Below are 24,160 nucleotides of genomic sequence, written 5' to 3' on the forward strand. Positions count from 1 at the left end.
CAAGAGTAGTTTAAGTTACTATCTTAGCAACTTGTATGTCTCTTGCTTTGAGTCTTTTGTAGTTCTGTTTTTGGCTTAGGTGCTTTCGAGGACTCTTTTCTCTGTTGTAAATTTCGTGGTGTTTCAATAAAATTTGCCTTTCAAAAAAAAAAACTATGATTTTTTTCATTTTTCGGTTTTAACTGAAACTGATCTAAATTCAAATTTGATTATTGTTTCGATTATGGTTTTAATTTGAAATAGGTTTTTTGAGTTTTGCTCTCTTAATTTAAAACTGGACAAACCGAATCGAATAAATCGAGGAAGCCGAAAATCGAACTAATGAACTCATGAACATAACAGACTGATTTTAGTAATTTTCAGATGTCGTAATTCTTTATGTAAAGAAATTAAAACATTTGTAACTAGAGTGGGAAAAAGCACAAGTGGCTTTTGGCATGACCAAAATGAGCAAAGGTTCTTCGGTGGAAGTTTTAACTTCTAGCCTTCTAGGTAACAAGAATAGGGGATGCCTACATTCTTTTTAGAAGTTAGGGGGTGGTTTAAGTAAAATCATTAAACCTTATGAATTATTGTATATATTTAACTAATCTTAACTTGCCTTCATTGCACATGTAACAACTTCTTAATTTATTTCATTTTTTGTAACTTCAAAATGATGTTTTTTCTAAGATTCTAATATCAAATAAGAAAACTCCATTTCTTTGGTTCCTAAATTTATTCCTGTTTCTAAAGCAAATTCTCACATGATATAAGTTGAATAGGTTCTCAAGGAATACTTTTTTTAAAAAGATACATGGTATATATATAAGTTTGAAATTTTTAGCACTTTTGCCTTTTTGAGTGTGGAGAATTCATTCTGTGGTTTCTTCTTTCTCTCTGTCTTTGTTGTACAAAAGAAAGAACCCATCCATAAATAAACAAAATTTTCAAACAAGACAAACAAAAAACAAATAAAGAAAGTTGATAGTGGGAGAAGTTGAAGTTTTATTTGGAAAAGAGTATAATCAAGTAGTAGTTTTGGGTGGGTGGTAGTAAGTGGTGGTGTAGTGATAGTTGTACTATTATGGATCGACGGTACACCGGTGGCGGTAGTGGTGGTTGTTATGAGTTTGAGGGTGGTGGGGTGGTGATGACAAGAGACCCAAAACCAAGGCTAAGATGGACTGCTGATCTTCATGAAAGATTTGTTGATGCTGTTACTAAACTTGGTGGCCCTGACAGTTAGTCTTTTTCATATCTTATGTTTGATCATAAATCATAATTTATATGTTAATGTTGATCTTTCTGTTTTAAAGAAATAGTAAGTGATTGCATAAACAGATGAAAGTTTTGATCTTTATGAACATTTGTTTAATCTTTTGATGATGAATGGTTTAGGAATTTTTGAATCAGTATGAAAATGAAGAGAATTAGATTCCATTTTTTGTTTTTTTGTTTCAGACTTAACTTTCAGATTACATATGTTCATGTTATCAAAGAATCTTTTCATCCAAGTCTTAATCAGATTGCAAAAAGTTTACAACTCTTTGATTTTCCTCAAATTATCATAATTTCTGATCAATTTAATATCGCGTTTTGACTATTGTATTGACCTTGACTATCTTGATCTGGTTGACTAATTCGGTATTTCGTCTACAGAGGCCACCCCGAAATCAGTTTTGCGATTGATGGGCTTAAAGGGGTTGACATTATACCATCTGAAGAGCCATTTACAGGTGCAGAGCAAGTTTTGATCTTTAAGCATAGATTTTTTTAAAATTTTTATCTTTTATGTATTACTTTCAAGTTCATTTTATGCAAACACTAATGAATGATGACATGATTTTCTATATAAGTTTAAGTGTTGATTAAATCTTTTTAGTCTTGTTGATGTTTGTAGAAGTATAGACTCGGACAGCAGTCGAAGAAGCAAAACAATGGTGATCCCAACAACGAAAACAGTGGTGAGAGTTGACCACATTTAGATCTTCATCACTTTCACTACAATTTTGCCAAGTTTTTTTTTTTTTCTTTTTGTAATCTAATTTAATTAGAATTATTTTTCAATTGTTAGGTGATTCGTATGAACCCTACAATATGCATTCGACTGGCACGAGCTCTAATTCCATGAGAGTAAACCATGAACCAGGGTACGGTCCATACTCATCTGTTTAATTACTTCAATATCAAAATTTAGTTTAAAAAAAATCTCGCCCTGAAACGTTTTTTATTTTCTTTTGCATACAGAGATATCCCTATTGCAGATGCTTTGCTGTGCCAAATTGAAGCACAAAAGAGATTACAAGAGCACTTTGAGGTACATATCCCTTAGTTCCATCTAAGTACATCAGTTTTTTTTTTTTTTTTTTTTTTTTTTTTTTTTTGGTATGTCACATGAAAATTGTAACATTTCCTTTTTAGGAAAGATTCAAACTTTTTAGTTACTGTTTACTTACATGATCATTGGCCTTGCAAATTGTGTCAAGATCTCTCCATCACATCAAAGCTATATCTTTTTATATTATTATTATTAGTTTTTGTTTATTGTTTATTTGATGAAAAGTACATTATTATTTGGGGCTAAAACTACTTCTTTATTTGCCAATACCTATTATTTCAAGTTTTGTTCTTCTATGCCATAGAAGCACCTATCTGGTTATAAGTTAGATAATGGGAATACTGAAATTGAAATAATTTCATAGAGAAGATTGCTTCTATATGGCTAAAGCTTTAAAAATTTGAAATCCAACTTCTAAAGCTATCCAGTTGCCTGTTGTGTTAGCAACAACTATTTATTCACAATCTATCAGGAGGGTATTTTAGTAAATTGGCATGTCTTGCAGGTACAAAAGAAACTACAAATGAGAATAGAAACACAAGGGAAATACTTGCAAGGAATATTAGAGAATGCTCAAAAAAGCCTTTCGCTCGACATGAACTCATCTGGCAACCTTGAAGCAACAAGAAATGAGCTAACCAACTTTAACTTGGCACTCTCGGATCTTATGGAAAACCTAAATGGCGAACAAAGGGAAGACAATGTTCACAAATTTAGCCTCGATGGTAAGAAGGAAATTAAAAACATGATGGAAAATATAAAGATCAAAACAGAAGGTGGTGGCGGCGGTGGCGGTGGTGGTTCCATCAGTTTTGATTTGAACACGGGAGGTAACTACGACTTTATTGGGACGAATCAAGATTTACTTGCACTCGGGTTTACTAGACAGAACTAGAGAAGATAAAAGAGTGTTGATATTTAATACAATAATTGATCTAAATAAGCTGTAAAGTAGAGGGCTGTTTTCATGGTAGAGGTGCATCTTATATGGGGGTATCAAATTATAGATTCATAAAGATTAACATGTATTATGATTTATGAGGACCATGATTCCTCTTAATAAATTTGTTTCAATAAACATAATTGAAAAGTGAACAAAGTACAACACTACATGGGTCTGTGAATTGTTGACTCTTTTACAAAATTGAAAAAATGCAATTAACATCGAACCGAAAAACTGATATTGCTCGCATTATGCCTTTTTTATGAATTACGAATTATATTTCGTTCAAAAGCCTAAAACACAAACATAACTGCAAAAGTAAATAGCTATAAACCACTCGTATTTTATAGTTTGTAACGCTGAAGAAAAAGAAAAAAAAAAAAAAAAAAAAAAAAAAAAAAAAAAAAAAAAAAAAAAAAAAACAAGAAACAACTGTCTCACTGGTGTATTAAGTTAATTAAACAGTAATATACTTGTGTTGTACACCATTTAGGAAAGAAATTATGCTGAGTTATATCAATGTTCATTGCTATCAAAACTTACAGTTCGAAAGACGAACAAGGACACAATATACAGTTATACACGAAGAGAAGAGAAGATATAAGGGTGTGCGGTTAATGAGGCTCTTCGAATTTTGGAAAATCGTCTAGTTTCATGGCCAAATATGCTGCATAAAGAAACCAAAATTTACTACAAGCAAGTTCAGTAACCACACATACCAGATTGTTCAGTTTTCTCAGACACATGATTATATGATCCAGGAAACGTTCAAAAATAAATGAGATTGACCGACTTCTAGTTTCTCCTCCGTTTTTCAGGTGGGGTCCCACCACCTTTCCTTTTCCGGTCACTAGACTTGGGTGACCTATATCCTACCTCCCCTTCTTCCGTGGGGCCCAAATCTTGACTCTGTGATGACTGTCCTTTTGTTGAAGTATGATATTGACGATATTCAACATCATCATCATCGTTAACCAGATTTAACGACGGCTTAGACCAATTATGTTTTCTATCTTGCTTGGTTTTCTCTGATTCAGCAGCCAACTCTATACCATCTTCCAACTCTCGTTCGATTAAATCGTCATCATCCATAAAATCTGTTCGTCGAGTTACATCACCACCACCACGTGCCTTCTTTCGTTTCTCGAGAGCCGCTTTAACCTTATCTTTATCGATCTTTTTTATAGCATCTTGAGGTGACTGTCCTTTGTAATCCAGATTCCGAGAAGTAACGTATTTCTCTTTTACTTCTCCTGGGCCCACGTGTCCTTCAGAACCATTACCATCTTCTGGTCCATAACGCTGTTGACTTTCACCGATTTCAGTGTCAGCTTTGGTGTCTGCGCTACCACGATCATTACCTTTGTTTTGGGACACTCTTGGTGGGCCACTATGATTATCCGAATACGACCTTGGTGGGCCACTGTTGTTTGTACCGTCTTCGCCGATTGAAAGAGGTTTTGTAGGGACCACCTTCGGAGCGGCCCCACCACCAGTACTACCATCAACGACTTCACTAGCTTGAGAAGGTGCCGCTCTATTTTGTTCATACAGTTCTAGCATCTGGTTACTGACCACTGCAAAATAATAACGAAAATAACTTAGTTACCAAATAAAACACTAATATTAAAAATAAATAAATTATACGAAATGTCCTTGTGGTTTACATAAAGTTACACTAATCGTCCTTATCTTTTAAAAATTACAGAGATAGTCCCTCTGGTTTTCACAAATTTACACAGATCGTTCTTATCATTTCAAAATTACACTGATCGTTCCTAAGTTACCTAAAAGTGCACGTTCATGGTCCCTCCTATCAATGCACATTTTGAGCAAGTCAGGGACCATCAACGTTAAATTTTGTATAAGTGAGGGACAATCAATATAATTTTTGAAAGATAAAGACGATTGGTGTAATTTCATTTAAAAAAACACAAGGACGACCACTATAATTTTCAAAAGATAAGGACGTTTTGTGTAATTTCATGTGAACCACAAGGGCTATAAGTATAGTTTACTCAAAGAGAAAAAAAACAGACGAGCGAGATTATAACGGACCCTCCAATTGGCGCGGGGTGACATCAAACTCCTGCCACCAAACTTTTTCACCGTCTGAAGGGAGCTTAACCTTGAGGAACTTAGCGGCAAGAAAAATGGCCCCGGCGGCAATATGATGGGGTTTAAATTGCAAGCAGAGCGAAGTCCGAAGCCTGCATGCCTCTTACGCATGTCAAAATGGTAAAAGGAAGACCCGACACCAACCACACACTGGCATTACATAGAAACCACAAAACGTACCCATCATTGACAAAATTCCATGCAACTTGAGCAAGGGCATTTTGGGCAACCTTGAACTTCTTTATTGCCTCTACTAGCGGTTTATAAGGATGATGCACGTTGAAATCAAAACCAAGAGTTGCAAGAACTACTCGTTCTCCGAGTAGAATTAATTCCTTTTGTTGTTCATACACTTCCTGAAAGATAAACAATAAAGATTAAAATCTAAATCTACAAAGTTGACAAATTAAAGCAAGAACATAATAATTTGGTAAAACTAATCATACATACCTTCTGTTTGATTCTTTGTATTGCATCGGGATCCTTTTTGTTATTGATTTCGTAAGAAACAAGGATAACATCCTTCAATGGACGGGGAGTTTCTTCAACCTTGCCTGCAAGAAACATGCAGACAGTTGCAACCGTCTGCAATTCAAACATGCTACTCAATGATTATAATTACATTCTTTGAGTGTGTGTGTGTGTGTGTGTGTAGATGAAGATAAAGATGATGATGTAGATGTATATGAACATGTGTTGATGATTTGATGGGTGAAGATGGATGAGAATGTTGTTTCATTCTCCTATATCCTCCGAGTTGACCAGTAAAGTCAACTCAGTCTGAGTCACTAAAAGATAATAAGTCAAGGAAGAGCACATGCATCTGCATATACGAGTCTTAGTTGCCTCATTTCAGCCATTGTTTAACTCAATTCGAACGATTCGACTCAAGAATCATGCAAGTTTAACAGCTGTGCATAACACATGTGAAACTAAGAGATGAGCTTGAGAACAAAAGCAAACTTCTAGGGCTTTAGATTAAAAATATCAAAGGATTTAAATAGAATAATGTTGCATATGTCACATGTATTTCTGATTTTTAATCACATTTGAATGGAAATCTACACAGGTGGGACAGAACTGTTCCTTTGTTCTCAAAATATGCAAGGGCCTAAGGGGTTGTCAAATGAACATTAACACCTAAAAGTTTAAAGAGCTGCAATTTCAATACTTCGCCTTTATTCAAGTTTCAGCATTCAAAAAAGTACTTTGGCCCGCATATATATTGCACGTCTATTACGCTAGAAGGATTGCCCCAACGGTAAAAATTTTTAGCAATGCAAGACACCAAGACTATTATACAGTTACCATTATTTGTCTAAAGAATCTGGCATTCTAAGGACTTTCATTATTTAGGAGTAATAATTAGTGTCTAAAAGTGATTTCTTTGTCCAAAAAAGTTTTAGCTAAAGGCCTTTTTCTTAATACACCTCATGCTCCAAAAGCCTACTTATTTTTTGGCCGCTGAAACTGACTAATCGTCAAATTTAGGAAACCATGGCTATTTTCTTCAGTTGGTAATAGACAATATAAAAACACATTCATTAAAATTTAAAATAGACCCAAATGTATAGTAAACAAAATTAATACTTAACTCACCCTCCTATCATTCTTTGCATGTGATTGACGAAGGAAGAAACGGTGGCAAAATATTATAGCCGTTGCAATGGTTACCTGGGGCCTGCACAAAAATATACAACACACCCCATGAATACAAATTAAACACTGTGACTCAAAGCAGTAACTTCTACTAGATAATCACGTGTATATTTGTATCTGTGTCGATAGTCAACCCACTGTTCGCTCTATTTTTATAAGAGAAAAATTATAAATTTGGTTCAAAACTAATGATTACCCAAAAAAACAGCATGACCCAGTTTACTCAAACTTACTGGCCCAGATACTCATTAATTTTAAACTTGTAAAGATGATCGATTCTATATTCAAATGAATCCGACTTTTAAGTTGAGATCCAAGGGACCAATCAGAGTGCGACATGTGGCGCGACAATCACATGTGATTGAAAAAAAAGTTTTTTTTTTTTTTTACTAAAAATAAAATTTTTGAATTTTTTTTTCAATCACATGTGATTGGATTTGACATGCAAAATCACATGTGATTGGGTTTTACAATCACATGTGATTGGATTTGACATGCTAAATTTTAAAAAAAAAATCACAAAAAAAAAATTTTCAAAAAAAAAAAAAGTTCAAAAAAAAAAGTTTAGAAAAAAAAATTGAATTTTTTTTTTTCAGTCACATGTGATTGTCGCACCACATGTCGCGCTCTGATTGGTCCGTTGGATTTGAAGCAAATTATTGGATTCAAGGGATTACAACTCAGCTATACAAATTAAACATTGTGACTCAAAGCATTAATTTCTAATAGAAAAGCATGTCTATATTTGTATGTGTGTGATAATCAACCCACTGTTTGCTCTATTTTTATTATGAAAAGACCATTCTTTTGGTTTAAAAGTAATGACTACCCAAAAAAGAAGTGAGCATGACAGCTAAAATACCCAATGAGTATCCAAACTAAACAGTTGCCCAAATAATTATTAACTTGCACTTGTAAAGATGATCGAATTGATATATTATAAACAGGAAAAGGTACAATGGAAACTGTCAGTCAAAGATCAAAACCTTGCATCTAAAACATTGAGGTTGATAACTAAAATGTAAGCAGGAAGAACAAAGGAAACGGGCATGTTTCAGAGAAGAAGAAGAGTAATTATGTGACATGTATGTATGGTCCAGGTGTCAAATAAATGATAAAATTCTTTATATGTCACTGAATTCCATAAGGATCAACCAAGAAAAAAACCATTCTTGATTTTGAATGGTGAACGCAAGCTATTCATGTGATTATCTAGCAGTAGCATGTCAACTTTCAATACAGAATAATAAAGCCAGCATTATTAAGAATGCTAATTCAGATTTGAAAAAAGAACAAAGAAAAAGTGCTTACACTTTCAGCCTCATTCCCAAGTCTTGCAAGAATGTGCAATATGATTTACGTAAATAAGTCTCCTTTTTCAAATCAATTCCATCTGGTCTCGATGGGGAGTTTTCTTCAATTTCTTTCCGAGAAAAATACCAGCGGCCCCCGTTTTCTTCCACCTTATCGTCAGAATGCCTATATGGACCACCTTCATTCATGCTAAAATGCATAGGATCACCGGACAACAAAGCAGTCATTGCCGGCTTCTGCTCTCTCTACCAATATATTCAAAAAATGAAGGAGAGTCCCGCTAGTTTACAGATCGTATTAAACTAACATACACTGCCTGCACTGTGTGAATAGAAACATAACCAAGTAAGGAAAAGAAGAAAGCAAGATCCAAAAGGTATGCAAGACTAGTTTTCAGATCCATCAAGTATTTTTGAACTTTACAGATTAAGTAAGCAGAGTCATGAGAGGGTTCTAAGCCTGTAAAACATAAACTACAGTCCACAGATTCAGGTACAATAGCTTCAAAGATCCAAAATGCACATCCGGTACTTCTTACAGCCTCCAATAAATGAAACGAGATACAAAGTAAACACAATATATGCACTAGTTGTCTAGTTCAACCTAATACAGTGGTCATACAGTTGAAGAAAAGGGATTTGAGCCCTTAAACCATCCTTTAATCCGATCTTAACCTTATATTTCATATCCTCGAAAGCAAACACTCATATTTTTCCACCGTACGCAAATCAACACAAAACACATATTACACACCTAAAAGAACACACTCCGCATGTTTTTCTCCCTCTCCAAAACAAGCACCTCTACTAACTACCATCACAAACCCCAACTACCATCCGCTGCCAAAACTGCATTGTGCCAGCAAAAGGCTAGTTTTTATATATGTGATTATGCATTCAACTAAATCGCACAATGTAACACTTAGTATATACAGGCTATTTCATACAAAGTAACAATAAACCTCTACCACAAAATCACCTTACCAAACCTTTTACAATCCACCTTAATCCCCATATATAGCTTGTGAGTAATGCAATATAACTAATAACAGGTTACGATCAAACTCGGCCCGAAAAACAAAAATTTAGCAGCAATTCAGGACCCCCAACTCATTCACCCGTTTGTAATTAAGAAAAAAATAATACTGTAAACTATAACTACAAAAATCTAATGCACCTTGATAATCAGCTAAATTACTAACTTTCACTGGCTAAAAGTCATTATACAGATGATCATAGAAAAGGTATATATTTTTTATTTATTAAATTAAATATTAAATTAATTCATTCAAATCCTATAATTACTACGTACTAAATGGATATGGATGGCTGGCAAATAAGAACCAAACCCTAGTTCTCTAATTAAAAAGAAAATTATAACTAATACGTTTCAAGAAAAGAAGGAAAATTCTATCGAGTTCTTTTAAGTTCAATGGCGTTAGATTGTAATTATAATAACAGATATTTTCTTGTGCCCTAAATTTATAAGTTGCTAATAAAAAAGAAAACGATTGTACATATATACGGAAAGAAATTAGGGCACAAAAACGAAGACTCTAATAAAATTATCGGATAAAATAACAAAATTACCGGCAATCAGTAGACGAATCGATATCCGAGCAAGATTGCGGTGTGAATAAGTGTTTATCGTCGTCGTTTTTATTTTAGGCTGCGGTTCGTTTGTTCCAGAAACGATACGAGAGAACAAGGTGAAATTGGTACTGTGAAAACGTGTTTTCAAGTCGGACTTCAAGACCTTTTTCACTCTTTTAATTTTTTTCACACAATATATCAAGGACTATTTGTTAATTTCAGAGCTATTTATAAAGAACTGTTGATTTATTACTCCCAATTTATTATTATTATTATTATTATTATTATTATTATTATTATTATTATTATTATTATTATTATTATTATTATTATTATTATTCAGACGATTGGTTATGGTTTCATTACTTTCTCATTTTCTTCCCTTGGTGAATTAGAAAAGGATGATGTTTCTTTGCTAAAGCGGGTTCAGAAGAGTTCGATGGCGCAAGATATTGGTGCCGGTGCTGCTGCTCATATTTTTACTAGGATAGGTTTTGCTATTGCTAGAGGTGTGGGGGCCCAGATTGTCTCTAGGCTCCCCACTAATTTTTTGTAAGTTTTAATACTTTTAAGTTGATTATTATTATTATTATTATTATTATTATTATTATTATTATTATATTTAATTTTAATTAACAAGTTAAAACAAAAGTATTGGACAACCTGAACTCCGATAAAGAGACAAAGGGCTCGATTTGCAAAATATTTTTCTCGGAGTTACTCGCTCATTTTATGGGTCGGGTTTCGGAGTTTGCGGACGTCTTGCGTTCCAGCATCATCTGAGGGAAGATTTTTTCCTAAGGGCGGTAGGATTATAATGTTCGACCAAGAAAATGATCGGGTGGGTGTAAAGATGACAATTGATCGGACATGGATCGCTAATGCCATATCCACATCCATATCCATATTCGTATCCATTTAATTTAAGTTCATCCGTCCATGTCTATATCTATTAGATTAAGTGGGTTAATCAATATCCGTTGAATTTTAACAAAATGTTAACCGAACAACGATTTTCACAATTAAATATAGATTCTAATGATGTAAATGTATAATTTTTATGTTTTTTTCTATTAAACATGTTTTGATTATATTTTATCCCATATTATGATTTTAACTAAGCAAAATACGTTACAATATAAGTAAATAAGTAAATATATGTTTAAATTAATCTAAATGTGTAACTTTTAATATTATTAGTGTCAATTCAATAATTGTAACTTTCATAACCTTTTTTTTTTTTTTGTTATAATTTAAAATTTTATAAGTTATATGAATTGTAGATCGCTATGTAGATGCATATGAATGTATTTTGTAACGGATATATTTACATAGATGATAAATTGTTATTCATATCCAATTCACGAAATATTTAGATCATCCATATTCATATCCACTGTTCGTCAATTTACATCGTCTATATTCATTATAAATGGATTGGATCAGATGGATATGTATAGATGGAACATCAATTGCCATCCCTAGATGGGGGTTCCGGCATCACGTTCGGACCTCATCGGTGAGGTCTAACAGCCGATTAAAAAAATTAACAAGTTCAAAAAAAAATGTTTGAATTGGGTTAGGCAATGATCAATCAGTGTTTTATACTTTGTTTTGTTCCAAATCTATAACTTCGACTTTGACATAACTTTGACGTTGATTGACTTAGATATACTCATACCAATTTGGCCGGACTTTGACACGACCTTTTAGCGTTAAACAATTTTTAAGTCGTTTTTGGACGAGTCGAGACATGCTAGTCCCCAAACCAACCGATTTAGACATACTCAGAAAGGCTCAGGCCGACTTTGACACGAATTTTTAGCGTTTGACCCATTTTTAAGGCATTTTTGGACAAGTCAAGACGTTCTAGTCACCAAACGACCCGACTTAGACATACTCAAACCGACTCAGCCCGACTTTTACAAAAGTGACTATATGGATTAAATTTTATTGGCAGCAATTGTACTTATAAAAGACATAAATAAATATAACATTGGAAGCATACTTTTTTCAGCACATAATGAAAATATCATTCAGATGCCAAGAAAAGCGATGCCGCTTAGATGTATTAAACAGAACAAAATTTGACTGAGATAGATAAGCCATCAAGTAAACCCGTACAGGGGAAAGTGGTCTCTTCTTGCACATGGTTTACATTCCATCTGTTAACAATCAGCCTGCATGAATGCACATAACTCGGTATTGTTTCCAACATCAGAAAGATCAAAATGTTCTGCCCCGACCCATAATTCATCTGGGTGATCAACTTCGCTGTCATAATAGAAATTCAGGCTCCTCGATTCTGGTCTACAAGTACTTGACCATACCTCGACCCTCAATGCTAAGCTTAGTGGCTTGAAGCTGCTTCTTTTTAGGTGCTTTCAACTGTTGTAACCTCTTATTCATCTGCAATCACATGAAAAAAGGTAGTTAATTACTACTTTACTACTACTAACACTAAAAAATACTCCGTAACTTCTATAGCCAAGGAAACGGACCTTAAGCCTACGCTGATCGTGCACAACTTGTTTAGCTCGGGCTCTAATTTCATCTGGATCGATCTTAGATTGGGGACGCACCACAAAATCAAGACACATTGCTTCAGGCCTAGACGCATGTAGTCGAGAAAATGATTTTCCACTTCCAGACTTTGGTTCCCTGCATTGACCACTCAAAAACATCAAACGCGAAACACATACACAACATATGCAGTCAAAAAGATGCTTGACCAGGAAAAAAAACATGAATGAAGCAACTTACTGGGAATATTCAGCCAAATCCAGATCATCATCTCTAGAGTTCATACTTGAAGCTTTATTCGTAGGCCTGCTAAAGAAGAGCAACAGCTCAGAAGAGCACAACTTACAAGTAGTTAACATTATGTTAAGAAGTTAAATACAAACAAGCAATATACTTTTTCATTGATGGCCGACGGATTGGGGTCCTCTCATCCTCATAGTTGCGCATGTCCTCAAACCTTGTGCTTTTATTAAATATTGGCCGGCTCTGCATTAAAAGCAAAACATCGATACTAATCAAGATCAGCACTCTAAAAAAACTGAAAAACTGGCATAGCAATCCATGTACTATTGCATAATTGCATAATCATCAAGTAAAAAACAATAATGTAAGATTAGGCATATAGTGTTGCAGTTGTTTGATAGCATCATAACAGTACTTATTTCACATAGCAGTTTATTGTATGCGACTAACGGTCAATTCACAAGGGAGAAGAAACTCGTACTTCAGAACAGAGACATAATTCATAGACTACAATTTATTCCATTGGTTGCAGATCACAGACAAAGGCACTTAACATGCACATAACCTTATAAAAATGACTAAATGAGGTCAAAGAGAAATTTCCATACGTACCCATTTGTCAACCAACTCTTTAGCGAGCTTTCTGTTGGCTGTGGTCTCTTCATCGGACTTTGACAAGAACATAATGACCTGAAGAAAAACAAGATAATAGCTTAAAATCACTACTCAAACCACCTAAAAGAAGAAGAATCAGCACTATCATACAAAACAGGCCCGACCTTTCCAAGTCCACTCTTCTTCAACTGTTCACTTCTATCATATTGCTCTAAATCAATTGGAAACTGCACAGAAAAAAAAAAGAAACGGAAATAATTAATTAATTAATTATATACAACTTAAAAGCATAAAATCTATCTTCTTCAGAAAAAATCCAGGTTTATACCTCGGATAGTATTTTCAAAATTGCTGCACGAATATTTATATTAGGCAAGCTTCCATCCGGGAGGGGTTCAAGCCATATTTTCAAAAGAGTTAAAACTCCATGATCCAGGAACTCTAACTGAAGTTGTTTCCTGTATTAAAAGTTGTGAAGGCAACCAAATTAAACATACTATAGAGTCAGATGTAGTGTATTACTGCAAATGATGCACTTACTTGGATAATGCATCAATTAAAAGAGGCAGTTTTTTTAGTTTATTAACAGCTGGTTCCGATATTTTATTTAATTCTGCATCTGATTCTGCTGCAACTTCAAGTTCAGCCACGACACGTTCAACAAGTAAGGCAATCTCTGCAGAACTTTTCTCGGTCTTCTTCTTCTTCTTACCCACCTTGAAAAGGTTGTCGACTTCATCATCTTCTTCACCCTCCTCAGCCTACAATATCAAAATACTAAGCTAAGAAAAGGGTAACAGTATAGCATCCATACATCCCATGTCCTACGATATTTATTCAATATAAAAAAAGATATTTATTCGGTTGACTTAAATATACGCAGTTACTATGTCAACAAAACATGTTTCATATATATGAGTATATGACCGATCTTTCACCTGAGGAGCACGACTAGGAGAATAACCTCCATGATCACTTCCATACCGATCTGCTGAATCAACACCAGTATCATCTATGAAGTTGTCATCATCTAACATCCTTGGACCCTCTTTGTCATCCTACATCAGTAAATCAAAGCTCCATCAGAAAAAGTACAATTTTAGGGGGTGGCAGACTTCATAGCACCAACAAACATGACTACACCTTAAGAAAGTCCTTAAAAATAAGGAAACAATAATGTTGTGGTTAGCTTCCCCGGTAACTATAGGGGAATATTAGAAGCAGTGTCATACAAACTGGTAAACCACATAACCTAAACGACACATAATAACAAAACTGCAGCATCAGTGTCTTCACCACGCATACTAAAACACAAATATGTTCAACTTAAAGATGAACGAAATCATAAGACCTATATCATCCAAACAACGTTGCAACTTGACCCTATCTAAACCTTCCTTATTTTCAATATTGCTACCCTATCTAAAATAATGTTGCTACTACCAAAAAGCTAACAAATCACGTGTCTCAACAACACAAGCTTAGCCATTCAAGATTCATTTATTTATTCTTGATTCAAAAGTAATTTTCACAAAACCGAAGCCATTGTTGTAGTATTAGTTCAAAACTAAACAATATTAAACACAAATATTATCCCACTAATAACAACACAATCATTTCAGCATCAGCATGATTTAGAAGTTAACAAAATAATATACAGTAGATACCTCTGAATCACCACCAGCAATTGTATCCCACATCTCTTTAACTTCAGCATCATCACCACCACCACCACCAGATCTCCCATTTCTTTCACTACTACTATATCCCTTTAATTTCATCCCTGGTTTCTCCGAAAACTTCGAAAAGCTTGACTTATTCTCCTTCCTCTTACTCCCATCCCCGCCGTCACCAGAAAGCTTCTTCCTCTTTCCACCACCAGAAAACTCATCATCTCCAACAAACGCCGCCATGTCATCTTCCACGTCATCATCAACCGGAAAATTCTCAACCAGTTCATCCGCCGTACTCTTCTTAATTAACCGTTTCCGCGGCTTCGATTTCGAATCCGATTCGTTAAACACCGGCGTCGATTCACCATTACTCTTCCAATCGGTATCTTCAATTTCATCTTCGAGATTATCATCTAAATGCTGATGATGTTGTTCATCGTTATTGTTGTCATCACCGTGGTCGGATTGAAATCCATCATCGTAATCCATCAGTGGCTCGCCGTCTTCATCCCGGTGCCTGAAATTTTAGAAAAAAAATGCATGATTGAAGTCGGTTACGGAACATGAAACCCTAGATTAGAGAGGACAAAAACTTACGGATCGTTTTCGTAACCCATTTTGTGGGGAAAATTGTGAATTTGAGAAGTTAGATGTAGATGAATTGAACCGAAAACAGATTGATGAAGAAATTGAAAGAAAAGAAAATAAAAGATATGATAAGCTGGAAGAAGCTAAAAGAAAAGAATTTAAGTCATGTTTCCATTTGCATTTGTTTGGAAAGGTGTTTGATTCTACGTCTCCCATAAACAGATCAATTTTCAGATAAAGTGACAAAGAAAGAACAATGTTATTTACTGAATTAATAGTTGTACACAAACAAATCATTAAGTGGAAAGTAAACAGCTATGTTGTTAGACTAAAAAGTTTATGATGTGGGCATTTAATGAAGCACACGGAGGCATTTTCGTCAAGCTCCGTTAAATCAAATTTTGTTTTTTTTTTTTTTTAATTTACTTTTAAGATATCATCTGTACATACATGTATAAGAAGCTTTACATGTAATATGACTTACAAAGATTTTTTTTTTTTTTCTTTTTTTGAAATGGCGGAAGGATTTTATTAAACCACTAGCAAGACGCTAGGGAAATACAAAGATACAAAGAGTCCAATGAGTTTTGCAATCATGTGGACCGGTTTGTTCTAGCTTTATACAAAAGTTACGGACTGTAAACACAAAATTTAAATAATCCACTTCTACTATACATATACTTACAAAGACACTCGACTTAGCCCAAGACCACGAGAAAACTAAACGGAACTACACTCTACTCTCTAATAATCTCTCAAACCCGAGTCAACAACCATAGAACCAAAACGAATAATGACATACATCTGAAACACGGACGAAGCTAATCAAAAAATTACATATAATCCAGAAACGTCAATCGAACCAAGACCCAAGTATAGATTTCAACACGTCCAAATCCGAGGCTCAACAATCATCAGCAATTACATCATTGTCAATTCCATAAAATGTTACACCAGAACTGAGAGTGATGAACCAATCTGAGATACTAAAACCTAATAAAAATGCATAAAATTTAACCTCTGATCAATACACCTATATGCATTAAAGATTAAACATATAGCATCAGACAACAAGAACACTTGTAAAAGATAATAGTTCTCATTCAACATATAACATCCGAGTGCACCAACAGAACCAATGAAATAAATTTATTAATATGAGCAGCACAAGGAAACCTACTCTTCTTTGTTTGATTTTTTTACTCTGTGCAACAACAGACATCAGACTAGTGTGTCTTGCATCATTTATCAAGTCTCCAAGGAAGTAATCTTGACTCAGTTACTTTTTAGTAAGGTCAATTACAATTATGTTTTATTACTAACACGTCAAATGGGCTAACTCACTTTATTGAACTAGTAATATTATTATCGAAATAGCAAAGGTTTCTTAAGCATAATTACCACATTAAATACTAATAAAAAAGTATATAAATACGTGGAAAGTGTTTGGTCAGCCTGATCCGAGTCCAGTGTAGCAATTGGCACCCAACCAACCCATATTGACACTTCGAACAATATCAGAAGCATGTTAACTCAGACACAGCAGGTTGTGAATAGCTTATTTACTCCAGTTACTCAAAGCACATACTAAACACACACAGAACTGAATATATGAGATTATTATATGAAATGATACACAAAAGATAAAACTGAGGGTAGGACATTGATAAAAAAAAAAAAAAAAAAAAAAAAACCCGTGTTCATTATATTTATATGATAATTGATAGCGATGGGAGACAGAACATAAAATACCAAAGAGAGACAAAATATATACATGCAGTATCTCAACCAGTAATAAGTAGCTGTTTAGGAAGCGATGCAGGATCGAGCTCCCAACAATCTCCGGAAACATCCGGAACCTCGTCTCCCGAAACCTTCCTTGCCGGAATCTGATGTGAAAACAACCGAGCTTCATGTTTTTCAAGCCACTTAACAGCATGACAACCAATCTCTCGTCTTCTAAAAATCGTTTTAAACCCGTTGACTTTTTCAAGGTAACCCATGCTTAATCCATGCACCTCACTATAACTTGTCAAAAACACAACAATATCATAACATCTATTATCCCGATTTCCTATTTCACCGTTTTCACTGTAAAGGGCCCACACAGAACCCTTTTTAGGGAAAATTCGATAAACCTCTCTAGCTGCTCGTTCACAGTTGACAATATGTGAAAATACATTAAGAGATCCAACTGATGTTTTACTAGCTACTTTAAACCTCCCACAAGATATATGAAATCCAGTTCGTTCTAAACTAATTAACTCTTCATCGGGATTAGTCTGTGGGTCCAACCAAGACATGTCGACTTCAAAAGGATTCGTTGACACCACTTCGTTAATCAGCCCATAATTTCTAGGCATACCATCATCGTCATCGTATATAGCCCATATTTGTCCTTTCTTAAAACTCTTTTCAACTCTTAGTTTATCAAAATCATAAAAATCTGAATCCTCAACAGTCATGACATCGTCATCCTGATCATTTCCTTCTTCATCCATCTCATTCTTTGACTTCCTACTTCTTTTTACCTTTTTACCCTTCTCATTTACTCTCATCCTCGCTTTTTTCTTACCATCATTCACCTCCATTTTCACCAATTTCAACATGTCAGCTAACGTCATCGTTTCTTCATCGTAATCATCCTCCTCTTCATCATTATTTATTACTAACTTCTGCATTTGAGCTAACGTCATCATTTCTTCATCATCTTCATTATTCACAAACTTCTTCATTTCAGATAACGTCATCATATCTTCATCTTCATCATCATCGATTATCTTTCCTTTATCCTTCAACCTCACGCTTTTTCTAACCCTACTACCAGCCGAACACTTCCTAACACCATCATTAACCTTTTCTAATTTCTCAGACCTCTTCATAATATCACCGACACTACTCATTTTCCTCTTAGAACTCGTTCTCGTCCTGTTTCCCTCACTTACGTTGCGTTCAACATTCTCCGTTTTACCATTATCAACCTCCACAGCCTTAAAACTCTTCCTACAATTCGGACACATCAAATTATGCCCTAAATACTTCCTCTCAAACTGATGTAACAACCTACACGTCGTACACGCCGTCCAAAACGTATCCAACACAACCGCACTACTACCGTCACACTCGGCTCCTACCTCCTCCTGCATAGCTATTCTAAGTTTCATATCATACTCCTTTCTTCTAATCTTATCAGACATAACACTAAATGCTTCATTAACTAACTTAAAAGCATCTTCAGACGCGGGCGATGTGTTCTTATCAGGATGTAAAATTAGGGCTAGTTTTTTGTACTGTTTCTTAATTAAATTAATATGACAAAAAGGTTCTACCTCGAGGATCTCGTACCAGTGAGGAATGGAATCTGTGGTGCTTGCGACTGTGATGATTTTGAAAGCGGTTAGCAATTGAGTAACGCCGTCGAGAGTAGGGCAGAGGCGGTGGGCCCGGTTGGTGTATTTGAGAGCTAATTTGAGGTCAGAGCAAGTGTAGGCCTGCTCGGCTAGGGCTTTGAGACGGATGGATTCGCATTTGCTGATGCTTTCTTCTTCGAATTCGTTGTTGGCGGTGTTGGCCATTTTTCCGATTGGTGTTGAACGCCGTGGATTGTAGAAGGTTACAGACTTGCAGGGTTTAAAACCAGGGCTGGACTGCTGATTTAGTTTGGGGTTCGATTCTGGTGATGTTGTTAGTTTTACTGTAAGCTCGATGGTAAATAGCTGTTAGATTTCCGTTTTTTAATTTCGAGTTTTTCGTTATCATGTTGCATCTTCGTTCGGTTTGTTCGGTTCGATTATCTTTTGATGAATTAACCTTCCTTTTATAGTATTCGTTAAACCAAAAATAAAAAAATAAATGTGGAAATGTTTTTACTCGATTATTATAGGTCTAAACTAGTCGAGTCGAACTTTTTTTTTTTTTTATAGTTTGACTTATTTAGTATTTAAAAGCTTGAGTTCAGTTTGATTCTAGCCTTAGATTTTTAGCTTGAGCTCAGCTTGTGATTCATGTCAAATGCTAAAGTGCGACTCGTGATTAGCTCGTTTTTCTTGTAAAAGAGTTTAGTGTGCTTTTATGTGGAATTAAGCTCATATGAGTTGTAAAATTGATATTTCCTTGATTCTATTAAGATGTTATGGTCTCATTCATATATGTGTTGTAAATTATAACTATATTAAAGACTAATTGCAATGCACAACAAAGAAGGTTTAAACATGATAACAAGTTTTACATGTGTTAAAGAAACTTATTATATTACACAATTATTCTTGTTTACTATATCTAACAGATAACTTATTATGTGAAAAACCATGTAGCATATCAAATAGTGAGAAGTAAAGAATGTTCAACATCTCCTACTTGAAGAACATGCTGACCCAAAGCAACCTTCCTATTTCCATCTTCATCAACAATACTAAAATGTCTGCAACCATCAATTTCAAATCTAACCAAACTAACTTGTTTTGGAGCCAACCACACCTTCTTAAAATCGAGTAATTGCATTTGAGGCACGCTATTGATCACTGGAGGAGGAATCGAAAACAACAACACACTGTAACTTCCCTCCATTTCACCAATATTTTTCACCCCAATTACTACATCAAATAAATACCTACAATTACCAACACCATACATATCGATCATCCTGCAGTCGGAGGAACTACAAACGTAATCTTCGTTTAATGACATTTTTACGAGCTTTGGTGCTTTAACTACCCATTGAGTGAATGAAGTGTAGCTTAGCCCGAATCCAAATGGGTAAACAGTTTCACCTTTATAAAACCGGTATGTGTAACCAGGGTGGCCCGTGGTTAGGTCTGACCGCATGTTCATGTTGGTCATATTCACCGTTTCAGCAAACGATTGTGGGTACCATGTCATTGGTAGTCTTCCACCTGCAAAAATATTCAATCCCAAATCAAAAAAGAAAATAAAAAAATAAGGCTATAAAGTGTGCTTTTACTCCTTCCGTCACAATATTATTGTCCCCCGATAAAATTCATACAATTTAAGAAAATATGACTGTCACATATACTTTTTGTTAACTTTCCAGTTTTACTTTTTATTTTTATCTACTTTTATGTTTTGAATTCATAAAGTAAGCGCATAAAAGAACTTTAATTACCTTATTATTCTAATAAATTTATGAAAGTGGAAATTAATTTGAGATAACTCAAAAAAGAATAGTGGACAATAAATATGAGATGAAATAAGTATTTATTTATATATTAGTTTTTAGGCTTTTACTTGGATTATATCGTCCGAAAATGACATCAGCTAACGCAGCTCCACCAGCTTCACCAGGTAACCCGACCCATAAAATGCTACTGATCTTCGGATTCTCCTTTGCGAAGTGGATATCCATTCCACTTCCCGACATTATAACAAGAATCACGGGTCCTTTCGCTACGGACGCAACTTCTGAAATAAGACGAGTTTGTTCCCCAGGAAGACTTAAACTAGTTCTATCTCGACCCTCGTTTTCCACACCAAGATCCGTACCCATTACTAGAACAACTGCATCAGCTTCCGATGCTATGTTTCTTGCCTCGTTAAGTTGCGCATAAGCACATCTCGTGTTTCTACAGCCTGCATCGTAAACCGTCTCCACATAGGCTGATAGCCCTTTTAGAGGACTTGTATATTTGCATGGAATACCTGTATAGATCACCATTTTCAATCTTAGCAAAAAAAAAATTAAATACAAAACGTTAAAACTGGGTACAGTTTAAAAAAACATATAGTTTAAGAAAAATACATTTCTTGCATCCTCTACTTAGTAGATGTACCTGCATAGTTGCCAATCATGGTGGTGTTTGCATCAGCATTGGGCCCAATAACTGCTAATAAACTGATGTCACTTGGAGACAATGGCAAGGACCCGAACTGGTTTTTAAGCAATACAATTCCCTGTCTAGCGGCTTCGCGGGCTAGCTTTTGATGAGCCAGGGCGCACACATCTTCTGGGCCTAAGTTCCCATAAAGTTGATTTCTTGGGTCACCGTCAAAAAACCCAAGTCTCATGAGTGTTGCAAAATTGTTCGAAGCAGCCTCATTAACAACAAATTCTTCAACTAGCCCATCGTTTACAGCGGCTAGAGTGTTAACACGTAACGAGTTTCCACAATTGAGGTCCAAACCAGCGTTCAATGCATCCGCTGCAACTTCTGCAGGGGTATCTTCCCATTGTTGATTACGATACATGACGTCTAATGAATCACAATCAGAAACTATGTATCTACAAAAGCGCAATTGAACTAAATTATCTTGCATCATATCATATATGTGAAACTTGATACCAATTTTATAGTAATACTATAAGATATTATCGAAAGATTTATCTACCCGTTTAAATGCCATTCACCGCGAATAACGCCTTTTAAAAGCTCAGGATCACCACAAGTTGGTTTGCCATTAACTTTGTTATAAGAACACATAACACTTGCAACATTTCCATCCAAAACACAACTCTTGAATGGAGGTTGAAATGTATCCTCCATATCTTGCCTTGTTACCTTAAAAAAAATAAACAAAATTCCTCTAAATGTGTCATCATGTAACCATAAATCACTAGAAATTTTTGTTTAGCATTAGAACTTTCTTACACCCAAGTTTCTAAAGAAACTCAAAATTAACAAAAAAAAAATGTATATAAAAGTACTACTTTGCAAAACAAACCAAAGGGCCTTTGTCGTATTGGTATCGAGGAGCCCCTCTGACCTTCAGGTCATGGGTTTGAGTCTTGTTTAGGACATTATTCGTGTAGAATTATGTATGATGCATAAGTTTGCCAATTAAAAAAAAAAGACACTGCAAAACAAACAGGGGAAGGGTATATGTTATATTTAAAAAAAAAAAAAAAATGGTTAAGAGCTTGAAGGTTTGTTAAATGTAAAATTCATGTGTAGTTAAGCTTGAAGCGTGAGGCAAATAATTATATTTACATCTAACTTATATCTAAAATACTAAGAATTTTTTTTTTTTTTTTTTTTTTTTTGACAAAAGTACATGGATAGCCCCGTGGTTTGTCATAAATTGTGTTGATAGTCCAACTTTTAACGCGGATAGTCAATTACTTTGCAAATTGTGCATGGATAGTCTGATGGTAAAAATGTCAATTCAAGTGTTTCGGTTGAACACAATATACGAGTAGTTAACGATTTTTGAATCTTACTTGTGCTAGTATCAAAGTTCTATATTTGTTATCAAGAAGAAATATTTACCGTAGCATCAAAATGGTATCGATCAACGCCTTCCCAATTATCGAGATCATACGCAGTGTAATGTTTACAAGACGCTCCAACTTTTAATCGTTCTTCATCACCATCATCTCGTTCTTGCAAACCACGAACATAATTCACTGCATATTTACTAGTTAAAACAGGGTCTTCCCCTGGTGTTTCTTGCCCTCTTCCCCATCGTGGATCCCGAAAAATATTAACATTTGGTGCCCAATACGTTAATCCTGCTAATCCGACATTATACATTGCTCTAGCTTCAGTTGAAACCACCTTCCCAATTGCTCTAAACAAACTTTCATTAAACGACGCTGCAGTTAGAATGACTTGTGGGAAGCTAGTGGCCCCAGGGACTGATTCTGAAAAATGTGTAGCGGGCCCCACATTTGAAACGCCATGTAACGCCTCGGACCACCAGTAGTAGGCTGGTATACCGAGACGATCAATGTTGGTAGCATTGCTGACTAAACTGTCTATTTTTTCTTCTAATGTTAGTCTGTTGATTAAATCTTCGACACGGGTTTGGATGTCTAATGTGGTATCACAGAACGGGAAGTCGTTTAAGGTTGGGTTTTCGTCGATGTTGCAAGCGAAAGGTGGTGTGTTTTGGGTGAAAATGGTCATGATATGCCATGAAAAGAGAATGATGAGAAGTGTTATGTGTATAGTGTTGGGATTTAGCGTATTATGAAAGGCCATAGATGGCTTATTATAATGAAATCTATATGTGGGTAATGTATAATGTGTACTAATGTGAAATAATTGTGTTGTGGGTATCGTGAGGCATGGTTGAAAGGTATATATAGTGTAAGGTTCTTGTATCAAAGAAGATTTAGGTAAGAGTATAAAGAATAACCTTAGTATTTTGGTCACAAAAGGCTGATAACCCACAACTCAAACCGATTCACAATTGGCTATCAATTTCATAATGTGAGCATACTTAACTGAAGTAGACAAAGCAAAGCATGACGTAAAAAAAAAACGTTAGCACACAGTTAGATAAGATAAGGGTGTAAACGATGCTGAGCATGAGCTCGACTAGGCTCGAGCTCGGCTCGTTTAGAATTCGTAGAGCTCGAGCTCGATTCGAGCCTAATATTTTAAGTTCGGACTCGGCTCGTTTGATATCATAGAAGCTTGAGATCGACTCGTTTTTTACGTAATATTTTTTGTTAATATTTTTCTAATTTAATTGTATTACATATTTATTTTTGTGTGATTTTTACATTCACATATAATAAGGTTTACTTTTAAAAAATTTAACTATAAAAAATATAATAATTGTTATGTAATTATATCATATATTATATTTTTCTAAAATGGTAATTTAGTATATA

General features: G+C 34.9%; 5 protein-coding genes across 5 annotated transcripts; 1 reads left to right on the forward strand and 4 right to left on the reverse strand.

Annotated features, from left to right (window-relative positions):
* Positions 1-957: 957 nt before the first annotated feature.
* On the forward strand, positions 958-3,255 carry LOC139850380 (myb family transcription factor PHL11-like). The gene is made up of 6 exons (XM_071839960.1): positions 958-1,223; positions 1,642-1,718; positions 1,883-1,946; positions 2,057-2,132; positions 2,230-2,299; positions 2,826-3,255. Exons 1-6 carry the CDS (start codon positions 1,067-1,069, stop codon positions 3,213-3,215), a joined length of 834 nt encoding a protein of 277 aa, XP_071696061.1. The 5' UTR covers positions 958-1,066; the 3' UTR covers positions 3,216-3,255.
* A 428-nt stretch (positions 3,256-3,683) lies between these two features.
* LOC139846700 (cyclin-T1-3-like) lies at positions 3,684-10,104 on the reverse strand. Its single transcript, XM_071836190.1, has 7 exons — positions 9,944-10,104; positions 8,352-8,675; positions 6,981-7,062; positions 5,832-5,966; positions 5,562-5,737; positions 5,322-5,473; positions 3,684-4,840 (listed from the first exon to the last, which is right to left on the reverse strand). Exons 2-7 carry the CDS (start codon positions 8,579-8,581, stop codon positions 4,059-4,061), a joined length of 1,557 nt encoding a protein of 518 aa, XP_071692291.1. The 5' UTR covers positions 8,582-8,675; positions 9,944-10,104; the 3' UTR covers positions 3,684-4,058.
* A 1,783-nt stretch (positions 10,105-11,887) lies between these two features.
* Positions 11,888-15,750, reverse strand: LOC139847284 (protein IWS1 homolog 1-like). Its single transcript, XM_071836961.1, has 11 exons — positions 15,598-15,750; positions 14,995-15,517; positions 14,266-14,385; positions 13,868-14,088; positions 13,656-13,785; positions 13,492-13,554; positions 13,325-13,402; positions 12,864-12,955; positions 12,710-12,775; positions 12,448-12,607; positions 11,888-12,355 (listed from the first exon to the last, which is right to left on the reverse strand). The coding sequence occupies exons 1-11, from the start codon at positions 15,615-15,617 to the stop codon at positions 12,257-12,259; spliced, it is 1,572 nt and encodes a 523-aa protein (XP_071693062.1). The 5' UTR covers positions 15,618-15,750; the 3' UTR covers positions 11,888-12,256.
* Positions 15,751-16,182: 432 nt separating this feature from the next.
* On the reverse strand, positions 16,183-19,246 carry LOC139847612 (uncharacterized). The gene is made up of 2 exons (XM_071837315.1): positions 17,363-19,246; positions 16,183-16,581 (listed from the first exon to the last, which is right to left on the reverse strand). Exon 1 carries the CDS (start codon positions 19,161-19,163, stop codon positions 17,373-17,375), a length of 1,791 nt encoding a protein of 596 aa, XP_071693416.1. The 5' UTR covers positions 19,164-19,246; the 3' UTR covers positions 16,183-16,581; positions 17,363-17,372.
* Positions 19,247-19,905: 659 nt separating this feature from the next.
* Positions 19,906-23,462, reverse strand: LOC139847918 (beta-xylosidase/alpha-L-arabinofuranosidase 2-like). The gene is made up of 5 exons (XM_071837646.1): positions 22,809-23,462; positions 21,931-22,100; positions 21,375-21,823; positions 20,833-21,243; positions 19,906-20,480 (listed from the first exon to the last, which is right to left on the reverse strand). The coding sequence occupies exons 1-5, from the start codon at positions 23,445-23,447 to the stop codon at positions 19,906-19,908; spliced, it is 2,244 nt and encodes a 747-aa protein (XP_071693747.1). The 5' UTR covers positions 23,448-23,462.
* Between the last annotated feature and the right edge of the window lie 698 nt (positions 23,463-24,160).

This window comes from Rutidosis leptorrhynchoides, chromosome 5, assembly GCF_046630445.1.
Source record: "Rutidosis leptorrhynchoides isolate AG116_Rl617_1_P2 chromosome 5, CSIRO_AGI_Rlap_v1, whole genome shotgun sequence".
Classification (NCBI taxonomy): Eukaryota; Viridiplantae; Streptophyta; class Magnoliopsida; order Asterales; family Asteraceae; genus Rutidosis; species Rutidosis leptorrhynchoides.

Bases quoted from the DNA above. Each gene is read 5' to 3' on its own strand.
- LOC139850380 (XM_071839960.1), top strand. From the start codon at position 1,067: ATGGATCGACGGTACACCGGTGGCGGTAGTGGTGGTTGTTATGAGTTT. The intron at 1,224-1,641 runs GTTAGTCTTTTT...TTTCGTCTACAG, and splicing joins TAAACTTGGTGGCCCTGACA to AGGCCACCCCGAAATCAGTT. The intron at 1,719-1,882 runs GTGCAGAGCAAG...TGATGTTTGTAG, and splicing joins ATCTGAAGAGCCATTTACAG to AAGTATAGACTCGGACAGCA.
- LOC139847918 (XM_071837646.1), bottom strand. From the start codon at position 23,447: ATGACCATTTTCACCCAAAACACACCACCTTTCGCTTGCAACATCGAC. The intron at 21,824-21,930 runs GTAGATAAATCT...GCGCTTTTGTAG, and splicing joins GGTGAATGGCATTTAAACGG to ATACATAGTTTCTGATTGTG. The intron at 21,244-21,374 runs GTACATCTACTA...TGATCTATACAG, and splicing joins CATGATTGGCAACTATGCAG to GTATTCCATGCAAATATACA.
- LOC139847284 (XM_071836961.1), bottom strand. From the start codon at position 15,617: ATGGGTTACGAAAACGATCC. The intron at 15,518-15,597 runs GTAAGTTTTTGT...CTAAAATTTCAG, and splicing joins ATGGGTTACGAAAACGATCC to GCACCGGGATGAAGACGGCG. The intron at 12,956-13,324 runs GTACGTATGGAA...CTTTTAATGCAG, and splicing joins AAGAGTTGGTTGACAAATGG to AGCCGGCCAATATTTAATAA.
- LOC139846700 (XM_071836190.1), bottom strand. From the start codon at position 8,581: ATGACTGCTTTGTTGTCCGGTGATCCTATGCATTTTAGCATGAATGAA. The intron at 5,738-5,831 runs GTATGTATGATT...TTTATCTTTCAG, and splicing joins TACAAAGAATCAAACAGAAG to GAAGTGTATGAACAACAAAA. The intron at 5,474-5,561 runs GTACGTTTTGTG...AGAGGCATGCAG, and splicing joins TGGAATTTTGTCAATGATGG to GCTTCGGACTTCGCTCTGCT.
- LOC139847612 (XM_071837315.1), bottom strand. From the start codon at position 19,163: ATGGCCAACACCGCCAACAACGAATTCGAAGAAGAAAGCATCAGCAAA.